General features: G+C 46.9%; 1 protein-coding gene across 3 annotated transcripts; it reads right to left on the bottom strand.

Annotated features, from left to right (window-relative positions):
- FCRL4 (Fc receptor like 4) lies at positions 1-25,954 on the bottom strand. Of its 3 annotated transcripts, none has more exons than XM_038542911.1 (13): positions 25,817-25,954; positions 25,412-25,531; positions 23,529-23,549; positions 19,938-20,189; positions 18,630-18,887; positions 18,058-18,342; positions 16,947-17,234; positions 8,959-9,156; positions 7,905-7,932; positions 6,828-6,910; positions 6,534-6,602; positions 2,021-2,052; positions 1-1,921 (listed from the first exon to the last, which is right to left on the bottom strand). In XM_038542911.1, the coding sequence occupies exons 2-13, from the start codon at positions 25,440-25,442 to the stop codon at positions 1,805-1,807; spliced, it is 1,662 nt and encodes a 553-aa protein (XP_038398839.1). In that variant the 5' UTR covers positions 25,443-25,531; positions 25,817-25,954; the 3' UTR covers positions 1-1,804. The 3 variants fall into 3 exon arrangements, with proteins under 3 accessions (XP_038398839.1, XP_038398841.1, XP_038398840.1); XM_038542913.1 differs by having other exon boundaries at positions 8,959-9,072; XM_038542912.1 differs by lacking the exon at positions 23,529-23,549.

The raw sequence follows: 25,954 nt of genomic DNA, 5'->3' as shown, positions 1-25,954 counted from the left end.
TGGATATTTGAGTATTTTATTGTGGAAAATTAAAAACATACAAAGGTAGAGACTAGTGTAATCCCCCTTTTCTCCCACAATGTACTTGTCACCCAGCTTCAGAAACGTTGCACACATGGCCAGCTCCACACCATCCCACTCACCCTGCTCTTACTAGATTATTTCAAACAAGGCTGTATCATTTCATTTACAAATACCTCAGTATGACTTCTTAAAGACACTTTATTTTAAAAATAAAACATGACTCTAGCACTATCACTTACATCCAAACATAAAATAATTTAATATTATTGTACAAATTTCCTTTAGAATTTCCCAAGTGGTATTTTTCTTAACTCGGTTTGAGTCAGGATCCAAACAAGGCTGGCTGTGCCTTTGGTTGGTGTATGTCAAGTCTCATTTAGTTTGTAGGTCTCATGGCACTATTCTGTAGCTCCATGTAGTTCCTGTAAGCTGATGGTTAGATCTAGAAACTTGGTTGGATTCAATTTTGATATTTTGGGCATGAATACTTTGTAGGTGACATTAAATACTTCCATTAGGAGGCACATAATATTAGCCTGATTGATTTTTCATGTTAACTTAATCAGTAGGCATCCCATGAAATATCCAATCAAAAGAATGCTTTTCTGCTTCTTTCATTCCCTCTTCATTATTGGAAGAATTATTTATTCCCACAGCAACTATTTGGTAACTAAGGACATGTCTCTTTCAAGAAAGACAGTCCAATACCCTTTGGGTGGGAAATAGTATTTGTAGAATAAAATCCATGAAAGGTGTGCTCACTGCTGTCAGGTTTATAATTATTTCTAGGCATTTTCAGTGTACAGACCTAGGAAATAAATATCTTTTTTAAAAAGCAGAGTTTGACATCAGCTTATACTGGTACTTCCAACTCAAATTTAGATCTGTATGGCTATTAGTTAACTTTTTAATTTAATTTAATTTAATTTTTAAAAAGATTTTATTTATTTATTAATGAGAGGCACAGAGGGAGGCAGAGGCACAGGCAGAGGGAGAAGCAGGCTCCATGCAGGTAACCCGATGTGGGACTCGATCCCAGACTGCGGGATCACGACCTGAACCCAAGGCAGACACTCAACTGCTGAGCCACCCAGGCGCCCCAATTTTATTTTTTTATTTCTCTTCTCTAATGCTAAAAATCTTTGTCTTAAGTAACATTAACATTGTTGCCTTTTGCTTTTGGAAGCTCAGCCTAGAGCCCATTTCTCTAGCTCTTCAGATGTAAAGTACCTAATATCCTACTTAAATTCTCTTCTCTGTAAACCGCTGGAGTGGATTCTTTGGTCTGCAACTGAATCCTGACAGTGGAAACAGGGTATGCAGGAGGGGTGGCTCTGGGCATTGTTTAGGAAGCACGTGGGCACCACTCATAGTTAAGCCAGCTGCTGCAGATGATCCCCAATGGGATAGTGGTGGGAGACACGTTGAGCAGATATCTGAGTCACTCAGTTGCATCTATGTGCAAATTCCTATTCACCAACATTTGTATTTCTGCTTTTCAGCAGGAGTACTTCTCTCCCCTTCCTCCTTTCCCTTAAATCAGACCCTGAGGAACGCATTGGGTTAGGCTCAGAGCAGGTGCTCAGGGTCTTGTCTATCCATGGACCCTGGTCACTTGAGCAAGTCTCTCTGTGGCTGCCCCATCACCACTTCAGAGCAGGTGAATTAGGAGTCGTATATGAATGCACTTGGGCAGGAAGAACTGGTACATTGGAACTAGTTGGCCACTCCAGAAACCCTGAAGATGGCACTGGGCTGGGAGCTTTGCATCAGGGACAAGTCATGCAAATTGGACATTCTCATAATTTTCTATGGCATCTTCATCCTGAGACCTGACCTCTCCAGCTGAGTCCTCTGGGAGCTGTGTCTTCACCGCAGAGTAGATAACTGAAGTATGCTGGGGTGGAAAGGAGATAGAAGAAGAACTGGAAAGATAGAGGGGGGCGGGGGCTGGAGGTAGCAGTGGGAGAGAAAAAAGTCAGGGACTGGCACTCACCTTGTTCTCTAGAGATGTTCTGGAGGTACTGGCTGTGGAGGGAAAAGGACTCACTGAACTATGGGCATCACAATCCATTCAGAGCACAGGCTTCAAGTTTTTCCCCAGAGGCTGGGAGCCATTGAAACTTTTCCACCTGCGGTTATGTTTCCCCCCGCCCAACCCCCAAAATGTCCTATGACACATATGACTTTCTGTTTTACCATTTCTTAGTCCTGCCCTCTGCAAGTTCTTTACAAGCTCCATTGATCTGTAAGGTCCTTCCTCACTACCACACCAAGAAATCTTGCTCCCTTCTTTTGTCAGATGTTGATAGAGAATGTCTCTCTGCTTTAACTTTTGCCTCTCCTAACCTACAGCTTCTCTGTCTCACTCCAACCTCAGAACACCCCGTGATTGCTCAGCAAGCTCCCACGAGAGAGCTTCACATGCGTGCCTATGGGAAAACTCTTTCACATTAATGTGTTCTAGCTCTTAAGTTTATTTCCACAGTTTTCTAGAGATGGAGCTTCAGTGAGAGGGAAGTTTAGCAGGTGGGATTTGCCAGAACCTACATGTGAGAAATTGAGAGTTTCAGAAAAGGATGGAAGCATCAGAGCCACATAGTGATTTATGGAGAAAGAGCCTAAAAGAGAGAAAGAGAGATGCCTCTGGGACAATTGAAGTTCCTCTCTTTGTCACCATATTCTTACCATTGAACTTTCAGGGTTACAGATCTTTTTAATGATGTGATGAAAGCTATGTAGTCTCTTCCCAGAATAATAGTCATATATGTGGAATGTTGCATACAATTTTAGGGGCTTCATGCAAACCTCAAGAAACTGTGGAAGAAATCTTGCTACAGATCAATTAATATATAAAGTATCTGAAATAGAACTAGTCCACCAACAGAGTGCTCAATTTCAATGGTGTTTTCACAAAATACATCAAAGAAATAGTGCAAAGAATAGTAAATGATCAAGCTAACTCTATAAGATGCATTCAACTAACCCAAACAACTTGGAGGCAATTCTAATTCTACCATTCAAAAGATCCTGATTAGTGGGGATGGCAGAGAAAGCAAAGTGATAAACAAAGCAGTTGATCCATGTTGGTAAAATATAGTGATAGGTTCTATAAGCAGCAAATACAGCAAGACAGAAGACTTGGTCTTAGCTTTGTCTTTTGCAGGTTTTGTGATCATTGGGGGCAGTGGTGGTTTACATCACTTGTAAAACAAGTTCAAGACCAGGTGGCAATTGAAATTTCTACGATGCACAAAAATATTGGGGATTTTAAATTCCTTAATGAGGCACCATATTTGGAAAAGCAACCTATGAAATGGGAGAATATATTTATTTGCAGACTATTCAGGTTAATATTCAAAATATATAAGGAACTCATGCAACTTGATAGCCAAAGTACTACTATTAACTTAATTAAATATGGACAAAGGGTCTGAATAGACATTTCTCCAAAGACATATAGATGGCCAACAGATATTGAAAAGATATTTGACATCACTAATCATTAGGGAAATACAAATAAAAACTATCATGAGATGTTACCTCACACTTGTTAAGATGGCTACCATTAAAAAGACAAGAGATGACAAGAGTTGGTGAGGTTATGGAGAAAAGGGAGCTCTTGTGCACTGCTGGTGAGAGTGTAAGGCAGTCGCTGTGGAAAAGCCATATGGAAGTTCCTCAGAAAATTAAAAATAGAACTACTGCATGCTCCAGCAATCTCACTTCTGGGTATATATCTAAAGGAATGGAAGTCAGGATCTTGAAGAGATATCTGCACCCCATGTTTGCTGCATTATTTTTCACAGTAGCCAAGACAGGAGCAGCCTAAGTGTCCATTAATAGATGAATTGATAAAGAATATTTGAGATATATATATATATATATATATACACACACACACACACACACACACACACACACACACACAGTGAAGTATTATTCAGCCTTAAACAAGAAGGAAATCCTAACATTTTGACCACATAGATGGACCTGGAAGATGCTATGCTAAGTAAAATAAGCCAGACATAGAAGGAAAAATAGTGTATGTCTTCACTTTATATGTTGAATCTAAAATAGTCAAGCTCATAGAAACAGACAACAGAACAGTGGTAACCAGGGGAATGGAAGTAATGGTCAAAGGGAACAAAGTCTGAGTTATGTGGGATGAATAAGTTCTATAGATCCACTAGAGAGCATCATGCCTATAGCTAATAATACTGTATTGGATATTTAAAATTTGCTAAGAGGGTAGATCTTAGGTTAGGTGTTCTAACCATGCACACAGATAATAATAGTAATAATGGGGGTGGAGGAAAGCTTTAGGAGATGATACATATGCTGATGGTTTCACTGGCATATACTTATCCTCAAATCATCCAGTTGTGTATGTGTGTATATGTGCCAAAAAAAAAAAAAGTAGTAAGTTACTTACAATATGCTAGAGCATGGATGAGTTTGAAAACGTTACATTAAGGGAAAGAAGCCAAAGAGACTACATTACGTATGACTCCATTTTCATGAAATTGTAGAAAAGCAAAATGCTAGAAACAGAAAGTGGGTCAGTGGTGGCTTGGGCAGAGCTGGAAAAGTCATCTGCAAAGAGGCAGGAAGGGACTTCCTTGGGTGTTGGAAACCTTCCGTGTCTTGAAGGTGGTGGTGAGTCTGGGACTGGTTATATTTCTTAACATTGGTTGAATTGTGCATTTAAAATTAGTGAACTGTGAGATGCCTGCATGGCTCAGTGGCTGAGCGTCTGCCTTCAGCTCAGGGAGTGATCCCAGGGTCCCGGGATTGAGTCCTGCATTGGGGTTCCCACAGGAGCCTACTTCTCCCCCTGCCTGTGTCTCTGCCTCTCTCTGTGTGTTTCTCATGAATAAATAAATAAAATCTTTAAAAAAAAGTAAAATAAAATTAGTTAATTATACTGTATGTGGGTTATACCTCAATAAATCTGATTAAAACAATAAATTTGAGTAGAATAGAAACTCAAGTGCATCACACTAAGTATTATAAAATACTTGCATTTCAGTTATTCATTACTATTTGTGTATGTGTGCAGATTCACACTGGCTGACAACACAATCTGTATCTCTCATTGTGGATGACAATAAAAAATATTTGAGAGCCTCCAGTCTAGAGGGTTGAAGAGTGTTGACTCGCAACTGGTGATGGGATCAGGACATTTTTGAGGTAGCGTGGACACGAACCCCCAAGTGTCCCCACAGACAGACATGATCCAGCTTGGACCAAGGACAAGGGTGTGGCTGAGGGGACCCTGTTCGGTAGGGCCCACAGGTACCAGGGGACTCCAGTAGCAGAAGCTAGATGTGAGTGATGGGGATGAGGCCATTGAAGGGTCACAAACACCTGTGGGGATTAGAGATGGCCAACTGTGCCAAAAAAGTTGCAGGAAGAAGCATCTGGCAGGAACCGCAGAAGAGAGCATGCATGCACCTCTTGGGAGGGTCCACTTCTATTTTTTTAAGACTATTTATTTGAGAGAGAAAGATTGTGTGTGAGCACAGAGGGAGAGGGAGAAGCAGACTCCCTGCTGAGCAGGAGCCCGACACAAGGCTCCATCTCAATATCCCAGGATCAAGCCCTGAGCCCAAGGCAGATGCTTAACTGACTGAGCCACTGAGGCACCCCGGGTAGGGCTCACATCTGCATGTGCCAGCCAGACAGGTGGATACCAGCTTCCGGGCAGCAGCTGACGGAACCCTTCCCCCTCAGGTCCCCTGCACCATCCAGGCTTGTGAGGGGAGGCCAGCCACAGAAATAGAAAAGCCAATTCCATGCTGTTCTCTTGTCCCCGCCAGTTCGCATTTTCAAATCTGCCTGAACTAGTGGAGGGCTAATTTTGATTAACATCTTGAACTGGGTATTCTAGTTGCTGAATTGAGACTGTGACAAATGGTGTTCACCTGCTGTTCATTACCTAAGAAATTAGAGAATGTGTTGAAAAGCCTAAAGCCTAGACTGCCAAATTTTCATCCTAAGTGCCCGGGAAGATCTCCCACAAAGTTTCAAGAAACAGTGGGAAACGTATTTTTTGTAATGAAGTCACAAGTCTTGCTTGTTCAGTATATTGGTTATGCAGGGCTGTTTATATGGACTAACTGAACATATGTCTATGTATATATACACTTTATGTGAACATGTATCTATAAATGTTCTTACCACATAGTAGGTGGCTTGTAAACCTCATCACTTGATTACTTAATTCATTACTTAAAAGAAATGCTCATACATAAACATTCGCGATCACAATACTGATCAGAAGGTTGCTTAACTTTTGTTTTAATCATCAACAAAGATAAATGATGCATTTTTAGTGTCTTTTTTCTTTCTTTAGAATCTAAGCACCACTGTAGTTTCTATCTGCCTTGTTCGGTGATTGACCCCATGTACGTTCCACAGTACCTGGCACATAGGAGGTACTCAGTAAAAACATGCATTTAATAAAGGAATATATTTTGAAGCCAAGGTCTTTTCCAGGGACTTACCTGCCTCTTCTTGTCCCAGCTGAATAATACGGATCTCAGAATATGCCAAGTTTTCCTCTTCGAGGTACCCTGAAGGGAGAAACAGCACTTTCTAGGCCACCCCCATTAGAGGTATGTGTTACAGAGGCCTCTTCTTAAATCTCCTCCCCACGCTTCTGAGACAAAGGATACGGCAGTGGTTTCCTGTAGGTCTGAGTTTGGGATACCGTAAGGAGACCAGGCTTTCACCAGGCCTCACGCACATTATTTCTCCCTGGCTCCAGAAGGAATGGCTTCCCTATGGGGAGTTCTCACCATTGCCATACAATTGCTGCAGCTCCACCAGGGCAGGGCACCCAGAATGGGGGGCCTCTCCAGGGCCTATGGTAGGAGTGCTCCTGTAAGACACAGAAATGCATGATCATCCCTGAAATGGCATACGATGCAGGGCAGTGGCATGGCCAGAGAGGAAGAGGCACGGGAGAAGAAGTCAGTAGAGAGTAGGAGACCAGGGACCCAAAGAAGGGGCATGGTGGGGTAGGCAGAGCAAAAAGGGGGTGGTCAGCTGATGGCAGAGGATGAAGAACCCAGAGAGGAAGGGGCATGGTGGGGTGGGGAAGCAGAGGAGGGTGGCAGTTGATGGCAGGGGACTGGGTACTGGGAATGATTTAACTGGACCTACAGTGGGTCCATGTGGAGCCAGATTTTTCTTCTGAGAGCATCCCTAGGACCACAGAATGGGCTGGCTGCCAGAGAACAAGGACAGCCAGTCTCTGACATCTTAGTAACAACCATCTCAGAGACAGAAGGGCAGCTCTCAACTGGTTAAAAAACCTGGCCTCATCACCAGGAGGTGGTGATTACATGTCTTCACAGCGTCCTGCCTGGACAATTCAAGAAGAAATTGGACACAATCTGTGCTCCAAGTCACTGGCTATATAAGGACCTAGGCATGTAGATGGTACAGGACCATGTCTTCTGAAGTCTGATAAGTATATGTGCATGTGTGGGGCAAAGGAAAATGATTAGAAACCAAGATTTTCCTGGAAAATCTGGCACAGTCATCATGTACATAATCACAGCAACACATTGTCTGACTAGAGCCCCATCTGAACCAGAAATATTCTTTGACCACCTAGAAAACCTATAATCCTTGGTACCACCCATTTGGATGAATGGATAAATTTCAAATAAGAAATGGGTCTAAATACCTGTAAAATCCATGATATGGACTATTAGAAGGCCCTAGAAATTGTGATTTTGGTCATATCAGGGGGTGTGAAAATGTGGGCACCTAGCCACAGGGACATAGAGACACGACTTGACCTAATTTTGTAAACCCACAGTTCTGCATATTCTATTTTTGGAAGACCGAGAATGCTGAGACCTCACCTGGTTGTGTTTTCCAGAAAACGACCTCCTGCAAAACAGAGCAAAGGCATGTTTGTGTCAGCAGAGGGAGCTCGTTCTCAAAAAGTTCATGCATGGGAACTGCCTTAGGTCAACAGAAAAAGTCAACTCAAACATGCACTCTGTCCTGGGTTTTTAGGAAAATAATCTGGAAAAGAATGGAACAAAGTGTATAACTCGCTGGGGACAGGGCCACCCATTCCTGGGTTAAACATGCAATTATTTGAGACTTGATTAAAGTTCGAGGCTGTGATGATACACCTCAAGAAATACTAAACAGGACCAAATAGTCTGTTTTGCAGAGCAGTATGGGGCTGCCAGCAGAGTTTGAGGAGTCCATGGTCATGCCCAGATGACTCGTTGTCTGAGGTCCAAAGCAGCCCATGCAGGGCACATGGCACTGAGAACAGTGTGTGGGTTGAACTGAGCTGATTTAAACCAAGAGACAAGAGTTGGAGGGTATGGGTAGTTGTTCTAGAACCGGAACAGCTTCTGTGCCTGTCTTCTACACTAGGTCTTGCACCTGCGACTAGCCTGAGCGGGGCCAAGGCAAGAAGCCTCTGGAAGCAAGGCTCTCCCCCAGGTAGGGGAGGAGCTGGCAGGCTGGCCTGTGGGGAGCCCTCCCTTGGAGCATAGGGTGGCAGGTTCAGGCTTTGATATGGGGAAGTCTCAGGGGAGGAAGGATTGAGATTAACCAGCTCTTATTCTCAGAGCCTTTGACTTATAGTGACTGCCCGTTTATGGGGGATTTAGGATGGGCTGCAGGAAGTAGTTGACCAGTCTATGAGCCAAAAAACTGCCCAGGGAAACCACTGAATTAAGTTTTTGAAATTTTATTTGAAAAATTTTACTTACTTTCTTAGTGAACCCAGCTAGTACAAGCAACCCTCAACCACAGCATCTATTCGGCACACCTCTGATGGTATATGTCTGTGGGTGCTGGAGGTGGTGAGGGGGAGGGTGGTGGGGAGCTCGTGGCCAAGGTGCTTGCCAGGGACAGGGCATGACCTCTAGCAGAGGGTGAGAGAACACAAACCTGACTTCCGCTGGTGCTGGTGGTACATCCACAGGGCCACAGCCAGGAGAAGAATGCTGAGCAGCCCCCCAGTGGCTCCTGCAGCAATGAGGCCACTTCTGTTCCCCGGAGTGCCTGACAGGGAAGAGCTTGCGTGAGCCCCAGGAGAGGGCCATGGGGCCCTGGTTCCTTTCCTCAATGCTGCTGGGGTCATGAGCCCTGGGGAGGGAGAAATCTAATGGACGATGCTGATGCACACAGGAGGCAACCTTCTGCTCTGGGCCACCCAGCTCTGAGCTTACATGGCAGGATGGGACTCTGTGCTCTGGTAAGAGGTGCAGGCTGAGGGTCTGGGGGCCATGGCAGAGGGGAAGAACACAGCCAGCAACCTCCACCAACCCACTGACATTGGTTTAAAAATTAGCATTTGAGGGGCATCTCTTTTTTTGTATGTCCCATATTCTAGTAATCTGACCTCTTGGGGATTTCCCCAGGCCACCTGGGGAAATGTGACATGATGCTGATTTGTCAGCCCATAACGTAGGGCCGACACTACCCACTGGGCATGAGAAGTGACGTTGCTCGCCATGACAAAAACACACTGGGAGACCACGAGGAAAAAGCACCACCTCCTTCCTCATAGAAGCTCTGTAGGAGAGAAGAGAAAGTGGTGGGAGCAACAAATTCAGCTGTCGGGGGTTCTGATTTTTCTACTGGGTCTGTTCTCCTGTCTTATCATTCAAGAGACTTCATTTGGCAGATCCATTCATTCATTCAGCAGACATTTACTGAGTCCTGCCATATGTCAGGCCTTGAGGACAGAGCAATGAACAAGACAGTGATGTCCGTGCCTCTAAGAGTTCACAGTGGAGGGAGAGGAGGCAGATAAACAAATAAATACATTTGTGAAAAAGCAAATGCAGAAGAGGGGGGCAAAGAGCGGGGGTGGGGGTGCTTCACATGCAGGTCCTTGGTCCCGAATTCAGACTTCAGATGCCAGGGCCACAGATTACAAGGAAAACATTCATGTTTCCCAACAATAGCACCACTGATAATAATTCCCGTTTATTGCATGGTGTTCTGCATCCATGATTCCTGCCACAAAGCAGGTACTCAGTACACATAGCCACTGGCCATTGGTGACATTGCTGTCTCTATGCTTTCTCTTCCTGACAAAATCAACAAAGCTAATATCTGACCAATGAGTGGTTCCACTTGCAGACAGTGGAGGTCACCAGCCCAGCCTCCCCACCATGAAAGCTAAACCAGAGGAGTGGAGTGCTGGGGAGAAATCCAGGGACAGAGCAGCTCAGCTGTGTCCTGTAGTGAATCTTTCCCCATTGCATGCCAGGGCATCTGCCTATGCAGAATCAGAGTGAGCCATAGCCAGGGAACCCAGGGTTCCAGATTCAATGAGCAGAGGGCAAATCTCTCCCCTTCCTGGTAACCCTGTACTCCTAGAAGACATGGCTACTCTAGAGGAAGGAGTTGAAATTTCTCTTAGTCTGAAAGGCTCAGTACAATTATGCACCAATAAGTAAGGGAGTCGAGACGAAATGGGTAAATCCCTAAAAACATACAACCTATCAGGACTGAATCATGAAGATCAATGATGAGTAGGAAATTGACTCAGTAATACACTCTCCCATCAAAGAAAGTCCAGGGCCAGATGGTACCACCTGTGGGTTCTACCAAACATCTAAAGAAGAATTAACTCCAATCCCTTCAAAGTCTTCCACAAACTTGAAGAGGAGTGAATATTTCCAAATTCATTTTATGAGGCTGGCATCACCCTACCCTGGCACCAAAGCAAATAAGAACACCATGAGAAATATACAGATCAATGTTGCTGATGAACATAGATGCAAAAATTTCCAAAGAAGATATATGAGTGGTCAATGAGCACATGATCAGGGGCTCAACATCACCAATCACATGGTAAATACAAATCTAAACCACAATGAGATATCAGCTCACACCTGTTAGAATGACCATTATCAAAATGACAAGAAGTAACAAGTGTTGATAAAGAGGTGGAGGAAAGGTAACCTTCATGCCCTGTTTGGTGGCAATGTCGGCTGGTGCAGTCACTGTGGGAAACAGGCTGGGGGTTAGATTCCTCAAGGGGTTGAAAACAGAACTTCTATATGATCTAGCAATCTCACTTCTGAGGATGCATTTGAAGAAAATGAAATTACTGTCTGGACGAGACATTCGCCTCCTCATGTTCACTGCAGCCAAGACACAGGAACAAACCTAAGCATCCATTAACAGACAAATGGATCAAGAAAATACATACACTTCATCATGCACTTATACGGTGGAATATTACTTGGCCACGAAAAGGAGAGCCTGCCATTTGCAATAACATGGATGAAACTTGAGAACATTGTGCTCAGTGAAGTCAGTCAAACAGAAAGACAAATGCTTTACGAGCCCCCTTAAGATGTAGAATCTGAAAACACCAAAGTCATAGAAATGGAACGACTGGTGGTGGCTCTGGGGAGTGAGGGAAGTGGAGGGATGTTGGTCAAAAGTTACAAACTTCCGGTTATAAGAGGAGTACATTCTGGGGATGTGGTACGCAGCATGGTGGCTATAGCTAACAACACGGTGTCATACACCTGAAAGATGCCGAGAGTCCTCCCCACACAAGCACATGCACATGCTCATACCCACACCCACACATGATAATTATCTGACGTGACAGAGATGTTAACTAACACCATTGTGGTAATCATGCCTCACAATATAGAGAGAGCAAATCATTAAGTTGTATACCTTGAGTTTATACAAGGTTCTCTGTCAATTATATCCCAACGATAGTAGGAGACAAAAAAGAGAATAGTGTGGACTCTATAATTAGATTGTTGGGTTAAAGTTCCAGCTCCTCCATATCCTCACTGTGTGGCCAAGGAAAAGAATGTAATACCTTTGTGCCTCAGTTTCTTCATCTGTAACACAGGGATGGTGCTAACCAAGGTACCACTGTTGTTGGTGGAGTAAATGAGTTAATATGTGTGAAGTGCTTTGAACCATTCCCGACTCATGGTGCCTGCTGTCTCTACGTCAGCACTAGTTCTCCCCTGGGGCCCTCACACTGCATCCTATTCCCCCAGGAACTTCATGCTACCCTCTGATCAGTTCAGGGGGCACCCCCATACAGGGGATAGGCCTGTTCCCACACAGCACCACCCCAGCCAACTTTGGCCCATTCCATGGATCGAATTGTGTCTATCCTCAAACTCACGTGCTGAAGCAGCCCTAACCTCTACTGTGCCAGTTTGGGGAATGGTGCCTTTGGGAGGTGATCAGGTTTAGGTGAGGCCTGGGGGGTAGGCCCTCATGATGGGATTACTGTCCTTATAAGAAAAGACACCAGAGTCATCTCTCTCTCTCCCCGCTCTTTGCCATGTGAGGACATATCTGCTCCAGGAAGGTGGCTGTCTGCAAGCCAGGAAGAGGGCTCTGCCCAGACCCTGACCACACTGGTACCCTGATCTCAGACTTCCGGCCTCCAGGGCTATGAGAAATGAATTTCTGTTAAAACCACATGAGCATTTTCTCATGTGCTTGCTGGTCATGTATATGTCTTTTTTTGGTGAAATTTCTGTTCATGTCTTTTGCCCATTTCATGATTGTATCGTTTGTTTCTTTGCTGTTGAGTTTAATAAGTTCTTTATAGATCTTGGAAACCAGCCCTTTATCTGATACGTCATTTGCAAATATCTTCTCCCATTCTGTAGGTTGTCTTTTAGTTTTGTTGACTGTTTCTATGCTGTGCAGAGGCTTTTTACCTTGATGAAGTCCCAATAATTCATTTTTGCTTTTGTTTCCCTTGCCTTCATGGATGTATCTTGTAAGAAGTTGCTGTGGCCAAGTTCAAAAAGGGTGTTGCCTGTGTTCTTTTCTAGAATTTTGATGGATTCTTGTCTCACATTTAGATCTTTCATCCATTTTGAGTTTATCTTTGTGTATGGTGTAAGAGAGTGGCCTGGTTTCATTCTTCTGCGCATGGCTGTCCAATTTTCCCAGCACCATTTATTGAAGAGACTGTGCTTTTCCCAGTGGATAGTCTTTCCTTCTTTGTCAAATATTAGTTGACCATAGAGCTGAGGACCCATTTCTGGATCACTTGCCATCAGGGAAATACAAATCAAAATCACAATGAGATACCGCCTCACACCAGTGAGGATGGGAAAAATTAACAAGACAGGAAACAACAAATGTTGGAGAGAATGTGGAGAAAGGGGAGCCCTCTTGCCTGTTGGTGGGAATGTGACCTGGTGCAGCCACTCTGGAAAACTGTGTGGAGGTTCCTCAAAGAGTTAAAAATAGATCTGCCCTACGTCCCAGCAATTGCACTGCTGGGGATTTACCCCAAAGATACAGATGCAGTGAAACGCCGGGACGCCTGCACCCCGATGTTTCTAGCAGCAATGTCCACAATAGCCAAACTGTGGAAGGAGCCTTGGTGTCCATCAAAAGATGAATGGATAAAGAAGATGTGGTTTATGTATACAATGGAATATTACTCAGCCATTAGAAACGACAAATACCCACCATTTGCTTCAACATGGATGGAACTGGAGGGTGTTATGCTGAGTGAAGTAAGTCAGTCAGAGAAGGTCAAACATTATATGGTCTCATTCATTTGGGGAATATAAATAATAGTGAAAGGGAATAAAGGAGAAAGGAGAGAAAACGAATGGGAAATATCAGTGAGGGTGACAAGATATGAGAGACACCTAACTCTGGGAAACGAACATGGGGTGACTGGGTGACAGGCACTGAGAGGGGCACTTGATGGGATGAGCACTGGGTGTTTGTTATACTATATGTTGGCAAATAGAACTCCAATAAAAAAAAATACAAAAAAGAAACAAAAAACAAAACAAAACAAAAAAACACATGAGCTACGACAGCCTGGTACTCCAGGCTACTCCAGAGTTTCTCTGCTGCTAGAAATTCTCCTATTTCTGAGCACAGAGATTTTCCATAAGGTCCACGAATAAAAAAGATTTAATAAGAAATTCCTGCTCTGCCATATGTCATCTGAATCCTTGACATCTGCTAAATCTCTGAGAGCATTTGTTTCCTTAACGGAGGACGACATCTGCCTTGTGAAGTCGTGCAAGCCAGCCCGATGACATGCATGAGGCAGCCAGCTGGCCACAGAGGTGGGTTGATTCTACTGACCTTGACTCCAAAGGGAAGATGAACGCCTTCACACTGAGGTGTCATTTCCCACAGATTCCTTACTGCCCTCTTCAGGGAGTGCAGCCTTTGGGCTCCCCAAGGACACCTTTTCAGGACAAGAGCCTTCCTGGAGAAGCAGCTCTCCTGCCTCCAGAGCCCCTCTGGGTTTTCAGGCTGGCTGGTCTTCAGAGGGTGCCCCTCGGCAGCTTATAGCTCTGCTAAACTCTTCTCCCTCTTGAAATGCCATCAACACGACACCAGGCTAGGTCTCTGGCCTTCAGTGCTGGGGATCACACCCACTCTTACAGTTCACTGAGACATTTCCAGACTGAGAGGCAGACAGTCCTGTGGCATCTGCTGGTGGGAAGACCCGCCCGGGGAGGTCCCCTTGGTCACAGGACTTGCCTCCAGGGAGCTGAGGGGGAAACAGCATAGCAGCTGGGCCGCCTTGTTGCACCCCTTCCCACAGCTACTGTCCCGACTGTTCAGGTCACGGTCCTGTCAGGGCTCACTGCTCACAGAGATGGCACGGTTCTCCATCTGTGTAGCATGGTGGGCAGCGGGAACTTGACTGTGTGCTATGTCTTCGAAGGACTTTGGCAATGCCCTCGGTCCCTCTGAGCTGAATGATTGTGTGCAGGTCTACAATTTCTGACTTTATGCAAATCACTAAGCCTTTCTGAGCTTCATACTCCTTTTCTGTAGAATGGAGATACCAATGTCTTTATCTTTTGGGGTTGTTACTATGGTCAATAAAATGATGTGTGTGAAAATCACTTATTCAGTAGATATTTATTGAAAGCCTAATATGGGCTAAGTCCTAGTCCAGGCACCTGGGACACAAATAACAACCTGCCCTCAAGAGGCAAGTATGGGAAAAGTGAGAGGGACAAAAGGACCTTGCATGGCGGTCAGGGGTAAGTGCTTTGAGGGAGAATCCAGGGGGTCTGCAGAAAGTGCCACGGTGAAGGGCTACTGGGTTAAACAGGTGGTTTGGGAAAAAGTCTCCCTAAAAAGGTGAGTAAACTCCTGGGGGAAGTAAGGGGTGAGCATGAGAATATCACGGAAGAGCAGTGCAAAGGCCCTGAGGTGGGTAGGAGCATGACTGGAAGCTTGAGGAAGAGACAGGGGCCATGGTGGTTAGAGTGGAGGAGGTAAGGGGAAGAAGGAGGGCAATCAGGCCAGAGCAGGCCACTGAGGATGATGGCTGTTACTCTGAAGTTGATGAGAAGCCAAAGGAAGATTTTGTGCAGGAGAGCAACACGATTTAGAGGTTCCTTCTGAGGATATGCTGAGAATAGACTGTGTACAGCAGTGGGTGAAGCAGAGGGCCATGAGGTTGTCACTGCAGTAATCCAGGGAAGGAATAGAGGTGGCTTGGGTCAGGGGGTGGCAGTGGAAATGGTGGGAATGGGTCCCATCCTGGCTATATCCTGAAGGTAGAGCCAGCAGGACTGACAGGTGGATTCAATGTGGAAGACAAAATAAAAAGAAGAGTCACAAATGATGTCCCAAGTTTTGGCCTAAGCAACTAGGAGAGTGGGGTTTTACATTTAGCCAGGGGATGCTCCAAGCAGGAATGGATTTGGAGTGAAAATCAAGACTTTGGTTTTGGATGAATTACGTTTGAGATGACAGCTATTTCTGTGGAGCAGTTTATTTAAGCACTTGGATATATGGGTGTTGAGTTCGGACGAGAGGCCTGGGCTGCAGGTCGATGTTGGGGGTTGTCAGTTTATAGATGTCAAAGGTGCATCTAAAATCACAAGACAGGATGACACGATGCAGACAGTGGGCGCAGTTGGGGGATCTGAGGACACACAGCCATGTGCCCCACACTCAGAGCTGGAGATTCGGGTGGAACCCAGTCAGGGAAGCCTAGAAGGAGTGTCTGGTGAATGCGCAGAGGACCAAGAGTGAGCCGTGTCTGAGAAGCCAGGGAGGAATGCGGTCCAAGAAGGAAGGGGAGGGCCAGTTGTGTCCAAAGCTTGCAAGGAGTTAAGTGGTGTGGGAAAGAATTACCACTGACTTAAACAACAAGGAGGGCAGTAGATCTTCACCAGAGTGACATTGGTGGCAGGAAGCAAGCCAGGTACTGAGGGGCTGAGAGAGACTAGAAGCGGAGGGAGTGAGCAGGGTTAACTCTCCTGAGGAGTCCACTGCAATGGAGAGCCGGCAGCCTGCTTCCCAGCAGCCCCCCTCGTAAGAGGATGTCATTATCGGATGACAGGGGTGCAGCCGAGCCTGCCAGAGATGGGACTGAAGCTCAGCAGAGCCAGGAGGGCTGCGTTGGGAGCCCGGCTGTGTGGCTTCCTGAGGACAGAGGGAGGGAAAGACATAGGCCAGAGCCATGGGACCCAGCAGAAGGTGACTGGGCTCTGTGTTGGCTCCCGGGGCCCCCGTTAGCTTCCTGGCCTGTGGGCAGTTTGGGCCCTGAGGTTCTCAGGCCTACAGGGCCTGTGGCTGGCCCTGTGAGGGGGGGTGGGCTGTGACGGCTCCCGGAGAGGCAAGTGCAGGCTGGGTCCCAGGACCCTGCCCGTGGCTAAAGGGCTAACACTGCTCTTTGACATCAACGCACAATGGATCAGAGTACAGAGGCGTACAGTCATCTCCAGGGTGTGAAAAGCCTCCTGCCCAGCATCACCTCTTTGGAGAACCTCACTGTAGCCTGAGTATTAATATTTGTGTGAAGAAACTACACGTTGCAAAATGGAGCCAGAAACAAGAGAATCACCAGGAGTCCTGGCCATGCTCACCCCTAACCTGAAAAAAACTGAGCATGAATAAGGTCAACGGAGACTAAATCTCACCTGTAACAGTGACATTCAGGGCTCCGCTGCGGGCGAGGCCATGGCCGTTGTCAGCCGTGCAGTAGTAGCGCCCCATGTGGCTCCCCCCGACAGCAGGGATCTCCAGCTCTGCTCTCTGGGAACGCTGCTGCTTCCTCCCCACATGCTCCCCCGTGTCCTCTCTGTGCCAGGAGAATGCGATGTCCCCTGTGCCTTCAGCCACGGAGCACACGAGGACCAGAGGCTCCCCTGCAAGCGCCTGGCCCCCCTGGGGCTGGGTCTCCAGGAGCACTCCGGATACTGGGACACCTGCATGGACATGAGAGGGCAGGTGAGGGCATGTGTGGGGAGGGCAGGGCTGGCATGTTGGACCGGCTCACTTTCTATGTGACTAAGGTACACTCCAGCAGGTGCTAACATTGTAGCCCATGGACTGGAACATCACCAGATGTAATAATAGCTCCATCCTGACACATGAGGCCCTGGGAGAGAAAAATTGCCTATCCCTGAAGAAGCCTTTGAGTTTTGTCTGATGTCCTAAGTGGCAGTCTGAATTATCCACAGGGATAGGTGGCAGCGAGAGTGGCCACCTGGATGCTGCTGGACCACATCCATTTCCAGGAGTCCTGCTTTGGTACGAGACAAGATGATATTTATCACATTTATCTTTATGTATGTGTCCTTCTCTGGTGCTTTGCACATGGCAGGCGCTCCCACTATTTGTAGCTATTGATTAGGAAGACGCCGTGCTTATTTCCTTAGTGGTTTATCCCACGATCTGGCCATCTAGAATGTGTCAGCTCAGGGCACCTTGTTTTCTTACTTTTGTTTCCCTTAACTCTCATATCTAACTTCATGAACAATCTCTCTCATTTCAAGGTACTAGAGTTCCAAAGGAATTTTGAGTTTTTAGAAAAATAGTGGTGGAAACAAGCCCTGCATTTCTTTTATTATAGTACCTGACTTCTCAGGACCAGCCTGCCTCCATCAGGATGACAAAACCCTGCACAGAGCCACAGGGAGACATCAGGGAGGGTGTCACGGCCTCGGCTCTCCGCCGCCTCCCCACGACTCACCCTGCACGTGGACCTGCTGGGGAGGCTGCATTTGCGGATGCTGGGGACCCACTCACCCTGCACGTGAACCTGCAGTGGGAGGCTGTGTTTTTGGATGCTGGGGATTGCTGTAGCAGCCGTGCACCAATACGATCCCGAGTCTTCTCTCCAGATGGTTGTGATCTGCAGTTCTGGGGACCTGCTCCAGTCTGACAGCATGACCCCACGGTCTCTGAAGAAGGTGAAGTACAGCAGAGTGTCTGACCGCTCGAGAGGCAGCTGTGTTTGACAGCTCAGGTTTACAGAGCTGCCTTCCGTAGGCTGGGAGGGTGTGACTTGCAGCTTTGGATATGGAAATAGTTCTGGAGAGAAGAGGTAAACCGAGTTCTCAGAACATGTAGGGCCCTGGGACAGGCAGGCTTGGCTTCTCCGTCCTAGAGAGCTTCGGACAGACCCCCGGTAAGACAGAGCCCCATCGGCCCCGCCATCCCATTACCCTCCCCTGGGTCCAAGTGGGACAACCCTGCCGTCTCTGCTGGACGACCCACACTTCCCGCTGTCCAGAGTTGGGACATGAACATATGGATCCTCTGTCACACCCAGTTCCCCACCCTGACATCACTAAGCAAATCTATATGAAAGGGTTTACCTTGAATTTTAATAATTCTGGTACTTGACTTATATACGTAATGATCTCTCTCCAGAAATCCAATGCATTGGTAGTGGCCACTGTTGTTCAAACTTGCTTGTGGTATCAGAAGATCCTGGCCTTGATTAGAGACAGAGATAACTTTCCCATTCCAGCTGTATTTCACAGTGATCAGTTTCTGTCTCCCCTTAACCTGGCATCTCAGGACCAGCGTGTCACCTTCAAACACGGTGTGTGGAGCCTGAAGGATGAGCCAGTCTGGAAAACACAGACAACAGAGCCTGTCACTGACCGCACCCTCTTCCTCCGTCGGCTTGGCTCACAACGCTTGACTGGTTTTCTTTTGTCTTCCACAGGATTTAGTCTCCTGCCCCAGGCTCACTCTTTCCTTCCGACTTCTAATGACCTGCTTCAGAGGCAATTCGTAAATCATAAGTCCCAAACACACCAACTCGACACCTACGTGACACTCGGGACAGGTACACCGTATAAGGATTCTAACGCGGAGACGAAGAGCGCATGGGATGTAACAACACCCCAACATTGTTGAACACGGTTTAAGATCGCCACCAACCTGCTCCCCCTGTCTCCGAATGGGAGTCACTGCAGAGGGAACAGACTAGGAAGTGTCACCAGGCACCAGGGTTTGCTCTGCAGCAGACTTGTCGTTGGATACACACCCAGGGGCAAGGGACATGGAATGGGATCCCATGCAGACATCCTCTGGCTCTTCAAATTTGCATGAGCAGTCAGTTTTGACCCCTCTGAGGTGGCTGAGGGACTGCCTCTCCCCCAGCGCAGGGCCATACAGTGGTCAGAACCATTCTCTGTGAAGCAGGCACAGCAGGACAGGAAGACAGTGGGTGCCCCGAGGCAAGAAAGCAGGAGTAGAGAAAGGACCGGCACCAGGACAGGTGAGGACACGGGCCTGAGGTGGAGATTCCCCTCCTCTGAACTCTGGTCCAAGGCTACTTTTTGCACCTCCTGGTGCTCAGTGCATTCCTGTCTCTGTCGTTTATCCTGTGGGCAGGGGCTAAGACAGCTCAGTTTTGAATCCCCTAAATGAACTCCTTCCTCCAATGGTAAATGTGCAGGGATGTCTGCTGATTAACATTAGATAATGAAACTTTAACGTCAACAGTAGTTTGGAAAATTCCTGTAGACATGAAGGGCCCTAGGACATGAAGGTGACAGAGGTCAAGGGTTAGAGCAGAAGGAAGAAGGACCTCAGGGGTCACCAGCTCCAGGGGGCTAGGACGCAATGAAACGACTCCTAAAGTTTAACTAATTCACCCTCTTGCTGCTCACCTGAAGAAAAGATCAACCTCACAGAGTCACTTGGGGGCGAGTCCTTGGTCTGGCACCTGAACCTTCCAGAGTCATGGACCTTGAGGGTGTTTCCTGGGGTTTTATGTAGTAGATCCTTTCCGAAGTACGACAGGTGCCATGTTATGTACTCTGCTGCACGGAGGTGAGGTACATGGCAAGTCAGAGTCACTGTCTCTCCTTTGAAGACGACGGTCCATGGAGGATGGAGGGAAATCACGGGTTTGGGTGCAGCTGCCGAGGAAAGAAAAGACAGAGTCTGAGATGAAGACCCCCATGGTCCCCACTGCAGTCATCTGTGTGGGTCATACCCTAGGACCAGGCTTTGGAGAATCCCCCCAGGAAGCCCCTGGGAGGACTGCAGCTTCTCCAACTGTGCTCCTCTTTCCTGGGAGTGCAGTGGCTACCCTGTGATCTGTAAGAGCAGGCTGGCCTCAAGGGGACAACCCCAGCAGGACCTCAGTCACTGTGGGAAGACAGTGACACTGGCCTGGCCCTTGGTTAAGTCCCTCTGGACTCCCTCCTGCCCAGGGCTTGGTCACTGAAGGGATCCAGAAGACACCACCGTGGTCTAAGAAGTTATTTTGAGCTGAAAGCATTTCAGAATAGGTTTTATGTGTGTTTTTTATTCTGAATACCCTACTTGCCTGACAGCCGAGCCTCCCAAAAGAACCCCATTCTAAATTGCCTCCTCAGGAGCAGCCATGAAAGACTGATCCTTATCACCAGAGCCTCAACAGACATGGTCACAAACTAGTGAACTACCATAGTCACCACCTGTTCTCCAAAGGGCCGGTTATCTTTCTTGAATATCACACCACCCCCACCCCTCCCCACTCTCCCACCACATCCTGGCTGTTGCCCTGCTCAGGTGGCATCCCAGCCCCAAGTCCTAACCCCCTCCCTGGTTCCCAGTCTCTGCACACCCTTGTAAGAAGCCAATACACATCTTGCTCCTGCTAATCTATCTTTTGTCTGTTTAATTGATGGGCCCCAGTGATAAACTTGAGAAGAAGGAGGCGTTTCTCTTCTCTGAGACGTTACTGTTACTCGCTGTTGGAAACACCCTCCCGCACACCTTCCCGGGTGTTGCTGCTGGCAGCCCGCTGGAAGACTGGCATTTTGATGAGCTAACGTGGTGCGCAGCTGTGCAGGGAAACTGCCCTCTCGGATTTTGGTGGAGAGGCAGGAATTCAGGATGTGGGGAATAGTTAGTAGCCACAGGATCCGGTTCTCCGTAAGATGTCAGGGGACTAGAGCCAGGAGTGAGTGGGGGGGTGGAGGTGCTCAGGGAGGTTTCGCCCCTGCAATAAAAGAACAAGCAGGTGGAGGTGGGGGGTGGGGGTGGAGGCAGAGGGGAGAATTGAGGGTAGGGTGACTGGCGGGGGGGGGGGGGGTGTGGGGGGGGTGGGGGGAGGTCTCTTAAAGTTTCATTTGCCTCCCTCCTCCCCAGCTTCCTGCTCTGAGCATTTAGGATGCTTGAAGTGTGGCAGCTACCTCATTTTAAAAAATCAATATTCGATTCAATTTGTTCTGCAAATTGCCTGTGTAATCTAAATTCTGTGAAGCAGGAAAAAAAAACAGATTATGTCTATTTGCATTATTTTATCTTTCAAAATGAAAATCTCAATTATGAGGGTACGTAATTTACCATAAAATTTTAAGCGGAATCCCTTTTATGGGGGAATACAGGGCTAGCTGAGGACAAGGCATGAGCCTGGGACAGCATATTGACAAGTCCTTGAAATAGGCAAAGGGACATTCCTCGACGGACTCCACTGCCTCGATGTTCATACTTTGCTGAGGGCAAAAGGCAATCTTAGCCCGACCCCCAGAAGCCTGTAAGTCTACTTTAACATATAAAAATTCCTTTAGAAATGTCCTTTATCTCTACCCCCCAAGATACATGTTGGCAGTCATCCCCCAAGCACATGGCCCACCGATATCCATCTGAAGGGTCTCATGACTCAGAGTTTATCAGACGGTAATAAGTGACCTTTCCCCAACCACAGCTAGCCCCCTCAAGGTCCTGGAAACCTTGCTTCCAAGATTCCTCAGAGTACGCTATTGCCAAACCCCTCCAACTCCTGGGTATATAAGCAGCCACCCCTCACAGGCCCGGGGCAGCAGCTCTTCCTGCCCGTGACTTTAATAAAACCACCATTTTGCACCAAAGACGTCTCAAGAATTCTTTCTTGGTCGTTGGCTCCAGGCCTCACCTATATTCTAAAACTTCATCACCTTGAGGTGTGTTTTTTTCTTTGGTAACTTTAGCCTCAGATAAGGAGGATGATCTACCTTTAAGACATACAAATGGTTGCTTTTTTAAAGCCTGAGACTTTAAGTATTCCTACCTTTGTCTCAAGAATGCTGAAGTCTTTCAGTTACACCCAAATGTAAAGGAAATATTCTCTCTGTGTTTGGGAGCAAAAATTGTAGAATAACCTGAACACTAGTTTTAGAGGAAGCAGCTCAATGTTCTGTTTGGTAATGCAAACCCTCAGGTGTTTCTGCAGACTTTTTCTTTCTCTTTAGAGGATTCTACAGAATATTGTTTTCCCAGTGAGCAGGGAGTCGTGTTTCTCCTGGAGAGAATAGAAATCTCGGCTGTCTGTGTTCCTGGGAAGCATCCTGGCTAGGACGTGGAGACTGGGCAGCAGGTCTCACCTCCAGGGCAGGAGAAACCTTCTGCTGTTGTGCGCAGCCAGATTCCTCACTGGCCCCCAGAACTGCCCTTGCTGTGTGCTGGAGAAGGCTCAGATCTTGTCGGGGCCTCATGAGGCTGGGACTGAGCTAGAAGCTCTCAGCTTAACCACATCTAGCACCTGATCTAAGACACTTTCTGTAATTTATTTCTCCATCCTAGAGCATTTAGCAAAGTCCTGTCAAGTTGTAATCTCTTCCCTGTTCAGCAGGGATTTGTGGGAGATGGACTGTGTCCACAGCCCCAAGCGGCAGGGGACAGTGTGAAGCTCTGCTGGTTGGGGCCTGATGATAGCCAGCAGCCCCAGGATGAACCCAGTGGCCTTGAAGGGATTTTCAGGGATTACCAGAACACCTGGAGACAGCTCCCAGAAAAGACTGGCCTTTTTGCTGACCAGCATGGTGGGGGCTCAGAGGCATCGTGACTTGAGCTATTCACAGAAAAATGTCTACACACGCATGTAGGAGTTTGGGGTGGAGCAGTTCCCCTAGGATGTGACCGTGCTGTGTTGGGCTGGAAAGGTGGAGAAGCAGAGCTATTTGCACTCCGACCCTCCACTCCCACCGGGGTCTCAGCCGAATTCTAGCCTCCCTCCAGGATCTCCCGCATCAGATGGGGCACACTCCTCTTTGGCCTCCGTGACATGCATCCCAGGCCCCTCAGGTTCACTGGACATGATGACAGGTTTGGCCCAAAAGTGTGACTCCCCAGCTCCTAGGTCAGGGTCATAGGATGGAGTGATGCTGCCCTGCCTGAAGTCCTCAGGACAAGGATGTGGGGACCAGACCTCTGACAAGCATTCCACACAGAGGATGGTCACTAGAATATCTAGAAACATTAAAGAGAAAAGAAAGAGGGGACCTACTTACCAATTTGTCCACTGACTGGAGCTGTAAGAGAGGTGAGGGCCAAGGTCAGCACGAGGCATGGGGCCGAGCCCTCCCACCCAGAGAGCCCACCGCCCTCCCCACTGCATCTGAGGGCAGGAGAGGAGAGCCCAGCTCCACCGCCCAGAGAAACCAGGAGCCACAGAGGTCTGAAGCTGAGCAGGGCAACACTGTCTACCTGTGGTAAGCTCTCAAGCTCCCCTTTTCTCATCTGTCACACGGGGACCATAAAGGTGAGCTCATAGTTCTATTTCAATGAGTTGAATTAGTAAGTCTTCCATCAATGGCCACTGTCACTATTTGTTAGACATGACCATGCTGTGGCTGCTGCTCAGACTTGGCTTTACTGTCTCTTTGGCTAGAACATTAGTCTCCTTCAGTACCAAGAACAGTCAAATCACACTCAAGCCCTGACACCCAGATGAAAGCTACCTTCTCCATGAAGCCCTCACAGATGCCTCTGGGCTGCAGTGCCCTGACTCTACTCTAGGCTCAGAACATAGCAATCACAGCTCACTGGGACTGGAAATCAGACATGCAGTATGGGGCAGTGGCTAATAGCACAGTTCCAATGTCAGGGGATAGCCTTGTACACTGACTCTGCCATTGCACAGAGCTAAAGGCAAGAGACTGTCTCTTGTGCCTTGGCTCCCTTGCCTGGAAAGTGAGACTTGTAGCAGTTCCAGCTCATTGCTTGTTAAAAGATTGGGTAGATGAATACATGGAGTATTCTTAGAAGTGTCTGGCATAGTCAGGGCTCAGCAATTAATTATAATTCCTATTAACAAGAATTAATAGTAATCACACATTATCTTATGACTCACTGAATAATATTTTTGTGTGTTTTCAAGTCAAATGGTCTTGCATTTGTATCTTGATTTCCTCATCAGATGGTCAGCTCTTGGGGGCAGAGACTGTGTCCTCTATGACCCTGTGCTCTCCTGCTGCCCAGCACTGTGCTGTGCCCAGTGTCCCCTTTCATTCACTTTTTACCGAGTTCTCACGATATGCCAGCCACACTAATAACTCTTCTTTTAGTTAGGGTCTGGACATGTGGCTGGGAATAAGACAAACATGCTTAATAAAAATTTAATGTGCAAACGACTGACTACAAGTGACTGGTCTTTATTTCCCTAGCTTGTGCTACTAGGAAATCAGTGCCTCACTTGAACAAATATTGAAAACTAGGACAGAAGCAGGGGGAAATAATCCAGGGGAAATTATCTTATTTCTTCCCTCATGCTTTTTGCAATTATCAGAACAAGCATGATCATAGGGTACAGAGAAGGAAATAAACATTCTCAGCAGAAGCTCATTTCTACATCAGTTCACAATTAGGACATGTTCCCTTCCCACAGACTCAGTTCATCTTTCACCCTGGGTCTTGATGATCTGTGATTAGGAAGGTAACTGAATCGAATTACAGATTTTTTTTTTAAAGATTTTATTTTTAAGTAATCTCTACAGCCAACGTGGAGCTCAAACTCACAGCCCTGAGGCCAAGAGTCAAGTGCTCTACCGACTGAGCCAGCCCGGCAGCCCCTAACTGTAGATTTTTTTTTTTTAACATGGAAAATTAAGCCCATTTCTAGAAGAGGAGGAATATTTTGTAGGCAATTAAAAGTAAGTGATGAATGCACCTTTGGAAATCATCCCCCTATACCATTCATTCAATCAATGAATTCATTGATTCATTCATTCATTCAATTCATACCATTCATTCAATCAATATCTTCCCCTTTGTTCATTCTCTGTGGCTCTGAAATAGGAGCATAATCCATTTGTTTCACAGCCCAGAGGGGAAGCTTTGCTCATGGGGAGACTCTGGCTCCTTCTTGAGCAGAGGCTTCCCGTCCACCACTTACCAAGGACCAGCAAGGATGCCCACAGGAGCATGGGAGCGTGCTCCGGGATCCTGACGAGCAGCAGCTCCCACACGGCCAGTCCCAGCGTGAGTGCAGCAAGGTGCTTCTGAGAACAGCTGGCTGCAGTAATGAAGTGAAAGGGGGAAGTAGAGGAATCTTTCTTAAAATACCAGCATGTTACCCATACCCAGTATGAGAGACTCCTAATGACAAAAGTCACTCTTTAACAGAATGCCTTAAGTACTGCTCTAACTTCTTGATATGAAAAGCTCCCCAAAGCTTTAGTTGTCATATTTTCAGAAACTTCCAGCTACTGTCTTCCAAGGAAAATGCAACACATTCTCTCTGCTACCAGACACCAGGCAAGACTACAATCCTGTAGATTCATGTAATCCGAGGATGTACCTGAATCACTCCAGAGCTGGACAAGTTCTCCTTGAATGCAGAGATGCACTCCTCTGATATCTGAGGCTTCTGCTGGGCCACTTCCAGTTGACCATCCACATATGATGGAGTATCTGAATCATAAGACAACTCACAGAC

This window comes from Canis lupus, chromosome 7 (genome assembly GCF_011100685.1).
Source record: "Canis lupus familiaris isolate Mischka breed German Shepherd chromosome 7, alternate assembly UU_Cfam_GSD_1.0, whole genome shotgun sequence".
NCBI classification, from domain to species: domain Eukaryota; kingdom Metazoa; phylum Chordata; class Mammalia; order Carnivora; family Canidae; genus Canis; species Canis lupus.
The sequence above is the reverse complement of the archived record's forward strand: the minus strand, read 5'-3'. Positions and strand labels throughout refer to the sequence as shown.